At 38.9% G+C, this 9,498-nt stretch overlaps 1 protein-coding gene across 1 annotated transcript; it reads right to left on the bottom strand.

Annotated features, from left to right (window-relative positions):
• Positions 1–1,137: 1,137 nt before the first annotated feature.
• On the bottom strand, positions 1,138–3,194 carry LOC110921935 (putative F-box/FBD/LRR-repeat protein At5g22670). The gene is made up of 5 exons (XM_022166260.2): positions 3,047–3,194; positions 2,894–2,935; positions 1,951–2,820; positions 1,691–1,822; positions 1,138–1,591 (listed from the first exon to the last, which is right to left on the bottom strand). The coding sequence occupies exons 3-5, from the start codon at positions 2,809–2,811 to the stop codon at positions 1,331–1,333; spliced, it is 1,254 nt and encodes a 417-aa protein (XP_022021952.1). The 5' UTR covers positions 2,812–2,820; positions 2,894–2,935; positions 3,047–3,194; the 3' UTR covers positions 1,138–1,330.
• Positions 3,195–9,498: the final 6,304 nt, after the last annotated feature.

Consider the following 9,498-nt stretch of genomic DNA (forward strand, 5'->3'; position numbering starts at 1 on the left):
CTCGGGTCTCAGAACCAGGGACTAAAGATGACTTGACGACGGGCCAGTGGGGAAGCCCACTTTACCCGCTTTGGGCCTTTCTCTTTAGGAAGCCCAACCATTCAAATACCCACTAAGTAAATTACCCTTGCTTACCAAGGTTCCTTCTTCATGTGAGCGGGAAAACAACTAAGAGATAACAGGCTCATTAAATGCCTGATAAGAGAAGCATCCGGTCACCATCATCGTACTTATCCGGCTATGCATTAATGAAGAAAGGCATCGCACCGTTGGGGGTCAGACACGTGTCTGACCTTCCCAAGGTATCACAGTTACCGTTAGATAACATGAGGGACATTTCTCTTTGAGATAGGGGCATGCCATTATATAAGGGAGAGAAAGGATAAGGCAAAGGCAGGTATGATCTCCGGCCAATCTCTCATTCACTACTCTCATTTATTTTCCTCTCATTAAAGTCCGACCAACATTCCTCGCATTTACTACACACATAGCACATTAATTAGATTCACACCAAGATAGGAACTTTCCGGTGAATATCTTCACCGGAAAACACTCCTTACCTTATCCGGCAAGTTTACTTATCCTCACGCCGGAGCTTGGTCACGGATCCCCCTCCTGGGGTCCCCCGTGGCGAGGCTAACGGTTTATTCTTTTGTAGCAAGCAAGGACAGGAGCTCTCAACGTCACCGAAGATCCAGCTAACGTCATCCGGTGGTTGGGTATTCGACAAATAGGAAAGTCGAGTTAAATTGTGCTCTCCAAAAGAGCCTTAATGGCACCCGCCAGCCATATTGCGCTGGCCAACCAACCAGTTATCACAAATTGGGTCTCTTGTAAATAAGATACATTTGATGGTTTGATTTTGAAAATAGTTAAAAACCTTAACTTTTAATAGAAATTATATCAAAATTAAACAAAAAAGTTAACAGCTTGTAAATGTGTCAATATTAAAAGAAAAAAAATATATAGCAGAAAACATAGAAGAATAAATAAAATACAAAATGAAATTTTAAAATATCGTAATGTAAATGATAAAAGTGATTAGGGTGGAAGATATGCAGAGAACCACTCTCCATCCTTAAAACACTAGTAAACATTATAAGCTATGATCATTTGTACTATTATTTGTCATATGAATTATGAAACCTCAAAGATCTCCCTTGGAGCTAGTTGCAATCGACTATCATGTTATAACACAAAAACATTCCATTACAGCAACTTATTAAATGATAATCCAAACACCCCTATCAATAGGCAACACAAAGTAGATGGTTCACAATCCGAAAATAAAAGCCTCAGTATATAGGCCATTGCATCATATAAACGATGTTCACTTCACAAAACGGATCTCACAATACCTTGAAACCCTTGAAAGCTTAAGCAACTTTGCACGCAACCAATTTTCTTCTTTTATGGGATAGATTTCGCAGGTGATTGTTACTGTCTTCAAAACCTTTGCATTCCCCAACATGTATTCCAGAAACTTTATTTCAGGCCTTCCCCCTTTGCAACTTGAAATTTTGATGGTTGTAAGGTTTGTAAGCAAACAAGCGGGAATCAACTTTGGTTTAATCCAACGTTCATTTGTAAGCTTTTGTTTTGTTTTAGCAAAAATCACAAAATCCAAATGTTAGCATGCAAGTAAACAGGTACAGAAGAAAGTCATCAAAGCTCTAAAACAGCTCAATACCTCTTCAATATACAAATGTTTCAACTCGGGACAACTTTCAAGGAATTCAAGAACTAGTCTAGAATACCAAAGACTTGTAAGCTGCAAATGCCTCACATGTGGAAAGATGGGCAGAGCTGAATTGAATGGGAACTTCAACAAAGTATAAAGTTACAGTTGGTACATGAAATTGTAAATAAAAATCAATGAAAGAGTAAAAACTAACTAACAAGTCAACAACATTACAACATATTGAAGTCAATAAGAAGCTGGAAACTTACTTTTTTAATTGAAAGGGATTTAACTCCACTTATTCCCTTCAGAAACTCCAGCCACATACCATCAGACCATAGACAACGAAATGAAGTTGATGCCTCAACCAATGACGACAAATCTTCCATGACAAAAAGCGAGCCCAACATACCGCCAACAAATAGGTAATCAAGATTTGGGACATTTAATACAACTTTTTTGGTAACCGACGAATATACTTTTTGCACTATTAGTTTCAGCCGTTTCAAAGTAGGGATATTGAATATGTAGTCTTCTTCTTCCTCCATCTGAATAAATACCTCCAAAGATAAACTTTCAAGGATCGGGCATCCACGGATGAGTTCAAATACATTGACAAAAGGATTGTGACGAACAGCGATGTCAAGAGTTTTCAGACAAGGAAGATTAACTGGACACGGACACTCCCAAACACGGTAAGTAGGATTTCCAGGATTTATTCTTAATTTTGTGAGCGTCTTGCAAGTGAAAAGGCTTATAGGCAACTCAAAAGAGTGCACCTGCATGTCAATTTCGGAAACATTTAACCTAACTGCCTTATCAATCCAACTTGATACGCTTTCCCTTTTAACCTGTTTATTAGAAAAAGGTAAGCGTAATAAGCCGAGTTGGGACGATTTGCAATTCTCCATCACCCGGTCCACAAATTTTGACAATATTTCCTTATCATAAAAGGGGTGAATATCATCAAAGTCAAGGTTGGTGACACCCATCCAACTATACCTCCATCTTTTGGCTAAAATGCTAGTTCGCACAGCGAATTTTGTAGGCATTAGAGAGAGTATATGTGAAATAGTGTCTTCAGGTAACCCGCTAAGCCTGTCATCTACATCCTCACTGATAGAACTCATTTTCACTTCCTAATAGTTATGAACAAACATATAATTAATAAAGAGAAACTAGGGTTCAATTATACAAGCTGAAAAGTCTCACCTGTAAATTTAAAGATGAAAACTCGATCGATCTAGTTTTTACCTGTACGTATGACAAACAAAAGCAGTTAGGGTTTGGGGTTTGAAACTAAAATCCATCGGCTGAAGCTCCAATAGCTAAAAGCAGAATACACAAACGGTTAGAAGGTTTTACCAAGTTAAAAACGCAAAAGGAACACTGGAATGACTGCCGGTGCCGGAGGAGAATACGAGGACGATCACATGATTTTCAGTCGTAAAATGGCTCTGTTGCTAGCTAGGGCACGGATCCTGCATGTCACCGCTTTCTCTATTTTCGTTTAGCTGGCCCCTACAAGCCTACACTACACTGTTTCTCTTAATATATTCTGGCCCAATACATAGAAGCAGCCCAAACAAATATAAAAAATTCAAAATACTTGGCATTATTCTTGGATAATTTTCCCGCGCTTCACGTCTGAGCTTTTCGTTGTGATTTCAGTGTCGATTCCATTATTTTTTTTTTATCAGTGTTGGTTCAATTCGTTACCATGCTGTAACAACACTCAAAAACACCGTATAAGGAACCCTAATTGAGACCCCAAATATGTACGGAATGAAAAAAACTGGAAACAGGGACTCAGGAGACACATGGGGGTGGGGGGGGGGGTGTGGGGGTGGTACCCCTAAACCTCACGTCGGAGCTTTTCGTTTTGATTTCTGTGTCGATTCCAATATTTTTTTATAAGTGTTGATTCAATTTGTTACCATACATTATGAACAAATCTAAATTATTAGGAACAAATCACAAAGAACCTAAATGAATTTCTAAAAAGCACAATAAGATTGAAAAGTTAAATGAAGTGAAAATTACTAAACAAAAGCACACGGTGTGGAGTTATGAGGCCGATTTGATGGTGGTCACTAATGATGGTAAATTCATGTCGTAATCCTCGATCCCAATTCTGATCTCCATGTGCCGAAAAATATGATGTTCGAATCTGAAATTGAAATTTGGCCTTCGTTGCAATTGCAAAGCATTTTCGTTCAAAGTAAGTTAACATTCAACCGTGCCAACCATAGCTCCAATCTTCAATTGGATTTCGCATTCTTCAGAAATGGATACCAGAATCGTGAGTTTCACATAGCACATACTCTTTAAATCTCCGGTTTACACCATTGTTCCCTAGCTTTAAGATCGATCATCACTATAACCCATTTCCAAACTTGGCCAACAACAAAAAGTATAATCAATTGTACAAATTTATTCGGAGTGACATAGCTAGCAACCCAAGTGTTACACTACAAGAAAAAGGATCAATAGCGGCGACACTATTAGCGGCGACAGCCAATATGTCGCCGCTATTGGCCTTATCCGCACCCGGTGTCCCACGTTAAACCCTAGCCACACGTTTCTATCATCATCCAACGGTTGGGGATTCTCCAGGTCAATAGCGGCGACGGGTTTTAACCAATAGCGGCGACACGTTGTCGCCCCTATTGGTCCGACGAATAAACATCTGGTTAGCGCCATTTCTTTCACTTCCCTCCTTCCACTTTCCCAAAACCTTTCATCTCTCTCACGGTTCTTCTCCAAATCGGCTTCATCTCTTCGTTTTTACCGATTTCTTCTTCAAATCGGTTAGTGTTGTTACTTTTATGTTCAGTTTCTTGTTTAATTTGTTATATATGTTGTTAATCGGTTAGTGTATGCTAGATAACATCACCACCGGCGCCACCTCGTCTCCACGGCCACCACCTAATCTCCACCGTCACCATCTTTTCTCCTCCTTCAAAATCAGTTAGTGCTCCTTCTCTTTTTGTGCCCACTGTAGCAGAATGTTGTTTAGTTTCATAGATCTAGTGTGGTGTGAGGGGTACACCACAGTTGCTTAGTTTCTTAAACCCCACTCTAATTTTACCTAAAAGTGTGTTAATACAAAAATTCCTTGCTTAACTAAGACATTAAAAGTCAATATTTCTGTTAAATAATTAAAAAGAATTTAGTTAGAGAAGTTGAAAAATAAAAAATTTTAGTTAGAAATTGTAGGTCCCGTTTTTCCGGTGGATCGATAACGTAAACCTATCCTTGTTTATCACAAACACGGTAACGGGTGCGGAATCCCCGTGACGGTGCAAACCAAACAAAGTGTAAAATAAGAACACGCGTAACCAAAAGATTCAATATCTATTGATTAGGGATGAGAACGATACAAACATATACAAACAATGTCTAAAGACTGTCTCTCAAAGTCTCACAGCTCTCGTGTCTCGTCCGAGTTTCACACAGAAACTATGGGAGCTATATATACTAACACAGACACATACATGACGAAACAAAAAAGGACTCGGGGAAACAACTTTGGGCCAAACCTTGGGCCTGAAGAAGCCCACAGGCAACGAAACAGGCCAAGGCCACTAAAGAGATGACGAAACACAATTTGTGTTTCGTCATATGGCTTCACATATTCATAATTTCCAACATAAGACAAAATAGGTGACATCATCGTGACATCACTAAGGTGATGTCATGGTGATGTGTCGGCGGGAAATGCCGCGGCGCTTCGTGCTTCGCGTGTCGAACTCTGGGGCGCACGACGGAGGAATGTCGTGACGTCGGGCTTGAGCCGGACCTAACCGTGTCAAAACCAAGTCGTACCGAGCCAAGTCGCGTCCACACAAAGTATATCAACAAACTCCCCCTTGGACGCTACTCGTGATGGTTCGTCTTCTGTGATTGTTCGTCTTCTGTGATTGTTCGTCTTCTGTGTCTTTCATGTCGGAGGATCTTCAAAGTCTTCACGCTTCGTAAGAAGAAAGTGTATCAACAAACTCCCCTTTTCATGTAGGAAGTGTGTTAACAAACTCCCTCTTAGAATGAACTCTCCATTGAGTTATGCTCGTGAATCTTTTGACTTGTCAATTCTTCGAATCCTTGTGGTGTTGATGAAGGGTCAACGACAACTCGATCATCCTTATCTTTGGAGTGCCTTCACGTTCTGTCTTCATTCCAAAGCTTGTCATCGAACATGTTCTCCTCGCATATAGCATCTGCACATGCAAAAAATCTAAACGCATAATGAGAACAACCGCTTGGAATATAGTTTCCATAAACAAACGACACATGTGTCACCATTTTACGATCAACTACCGGCCGACAACAGTTTGAAAGTTTAGAAAAAGATCAACTTTAATCTTTTAACTTTCAAAACTTGTTAACTTCGAACATTTATGAAGATGCAATTGTTTTCAGACTTACTATCAAGATTTTGGGTAGGATAGACTCGAGTTCCAACATCGGTCAATCAAAAATAAACTAGAAGCAAAATCTTTTTGGCTTTTATAAAGTTTATATTAAAACACACCTAAAATCTTTTTGGAATTTTTCATTTTTCAAGTGTAAAGACGGAAAGCAATAAATAAATATATACAGAAATATAGAAACCGAAAGCAGTAAACAAATGTTTACAGACATTCTTTTTGTGAGTTTCGAGGGTAAGAGAATCATATCAGTGTACGGTCATGCCAAAAAGCTCTTGTTGTTCAGTTAGTTAACATTTAGATAAGAATCCTATAACAATTATCGGTATTGTTGTCAACATAAGCTCAACTTATCAGATGTAATCATGTTTAGGGGATACGATAATGTATGATTTATACTTACCGACCGGTGTTCATCCACACATGACACATTCCCGTATCAAGGTATGCACGAGAGTTCATCTTATCGGTGAGTATACCGATTATCATCGGTTTGACCGTATATGATGTGAGATTCTCACTTATTTTGATTGAAAACAAGCCCTATGTGATAGAATCACTTATTGATGAGGAACTTGATTTTCGATGCATGAGGGCACAGGAGCAAGTCCGTGAACAGGTCAGTACTTTCGTACAGCAGAGAGACGAACTTGACTCCCGGAAAGATGTGATATTTTATCACTTATTTGTATGGACATGTGATTGTTTATCACTTAGTGAGGTCGAATGCAGTGTGTACACGTATGTATAGTATCATGGAAGATCTAGACTTGCGTCCCCGTTTTTTTTCGGGTAAAAGATACAACCATGATACCCAGATGATAAGCAACATAAAGACCGAATATCTCAGAACCTCGGCAATCTCTCAAACGAAATTTCGGTACTAAGACCATATGCCAATGAATGGTTCCCACACAGTCTTCAGTCGATTTAAGATTTATATCACCCTGCACACTTTAAAATGATTGTGAGCCTACCGATACATCTTATATAGAGCTGCTTATCGTTTTTCATTTTGAGTTCAGTTTAAAGATGTTTCAACAGACCACTGATGTACTATCATATTCTCTTTTTCTCGCCAAGAAACTCATTTTTGATTTTCTATTGTTTTTGTGTTTTTTTAAATTTTTCGATGTTTTTGGATTTTTAAAATTTGGATTTACTCCCCCTAAAATCAACAAACTATGATAAATTAAGAAAACACAAACAAATATTTACAAAAATGATTTTCCGATGTCGGATTAACTCATGTTTTACCTCCATGCCGTTTACCAAAATTAATTTTAATCAGAATTGATTTGATCGAATTTTGGGAAAATGAGTTGGCACGTCGGTAATGTGGACCATGACAACATTGACGAGTTTCATAGTGAAACAATCACGTGTGAGGTGATATTTAAGATCAACGTGTCTGGACAAAGAGTGTTATACGAGATAATAATTCGAAAAGCAACTTAAAAATCGACAAGTATAGGAGAGATTAGAAATTCAAAACCGTAATCCTGCAACTTCTTCGTGCATTGCCAGGAATTTGAGCGCTTTCCAAAACTGGATATCCATCCGGTGTGGATTTCAAAGTCGATTTTTGTAGCTACTGAGATATCTCTTGACAACAACAAGATCATCAACCTTTGGTTCCGGCTGGTCTTCCACATTGCACCAGCGAAGGTCATTGACTTTCTCTTTGAGAAGTAGTGTGCGGTTATTCAATCCAAGCCAATGCATCCGCACACCCGGTTGGTTTGTTCAACAACACATTTTCTTGAATTACACCGCGAAGAAATGTACACTGCACGTTTATCTTGTGAATTTTTGAACTTCAGACGTGCTGCAGGTGTGTACATTTTGATTGAATCTATCCCGGGGACCCGATCAAAGCCTTTAACAATCAAACTTTGGGATGATTTTCATTTTTTCAAAGTTATCAATTTCTATCAACAGCCAACTCTGTTTCCCTTTTCATCTTCTCTCCATCAAAGGCAACAATTTCTTCTGTCGCCTATCTTGTGCAAGGACATTCCACTATCAATAATCCTATGACTATTGATAGTTCCTCCTGGAACTTCCTGCACACTCACTCAGAGATTAGTTGGAGAGGGGGACCCAAGCCTTCATAGACTTATGTTGCCCCTGAGAATCAAGAAATGTAATTTCAATCTCTTGATGATTTTTAAACACAGCACCTCCCCCTGAACTTTCACCCGATTTAGGTTTCCAAGTTTGTTTTTGTCTGCCAGATTGAGTTTTGTAAACAGATTTTGAATCTTTTAGTTTTAATGGCTGTGAAGAACTTGGTTCCCCTTTGACCGTTTTGACTTCAGATTTTAAAGCCTTTTCAACAGCTTTGATGTTCTGACGTCGTTGTTTCGTTTCTTGTTCCTTAACAGTTCTTTTATCATGTTTTGGTGAAACGGGACGACGTTGAGGGTGAACCTTTTCAGGTGGGGTTCTTTCAACAAAATTTGGTTTGGGCGAGTTTGTGCAGTCTTTAATGATGTGCCCAAACTTCCCACATTTAAAACACGTTCTCCTTTCAACAAACTTAGGAGAATTTGATCGACTAGCAGATGTCGAACCTGTAGAACCTGAGGTACTTGCTCTTTCATCACACCCGTTTGTGTCTTGGGTGTAATTGTTATCGCTATTACGTTTCAAAATCTTGACTTGTTGTACAAAATCGGTGTTTGATTTGTTTTCAAAAGTCTCAATTTTATCCGTAACAATTGATGCTACAAATTTAACATCTTTTGCTTTCTTCTTGTAACGAGTTCCTTTTGATTCAACCTTAGCCTTTGGCTTTGGAGCTCGTTGTTGTTGTTTACCCTTAAAAGCAATGGGTTGTTGCTTTGTCGGTGATTTCTGTTTTCCAAATTGTTTTCTGATTTCAGCTGTTGGAATTGGGTCACATTGAGTTACAACGACTCCTTGAATTGTCTTTCCTAAAAACTGGTTTGTAGTATCTTCAAACACTTTGTCAATCAAAGATTGATTGACGTTTTTTATTGGAAAATCTTTGTCTGAATAAATTTTACTATCACCGACTAAATGTAGGTCCCTTTCCGGAGGATGACGAACCTAAACCTTGTTATACAAACCTACTAGCGAGTGCGGAATCCAAGCTAGCAAGCAAACCGGGATGAAGCAAGTAGAGAAACAAACACACAAGAGTTCACCGATTAACACCACTGTATTAATACGTATGAAGGTTCCAGTTACAAGCACAATGTTTACAAATCTAACTTGCAAACTCTCACTATGTGTGTGTGTGTTTCGGACAGAATGCTCTCAAGCTCTCTCTATCTCTTGTCTGTGTGCATCTCTATCTGTCCTCAACACACTGCATGGATATATATACCCAGCATCTGATGTCTGGTCCGAAGGATCCGA

The sequence above is a fragment of the Helianthus annuus genome, chromosome 17 (genome assembly GCF_002127325.2).
Source record: "Helianthus annuus cultivar XRQ/B chromosome 17, HanXRQr2.0-SUNRISE, whole genome shotgun sequence".
NCBI lineage: Eukaryota > Viridiplantae > Streptophyta > Magnoliopsida > Asterales > Asteraceae > Helianthus > Helianthus annuus.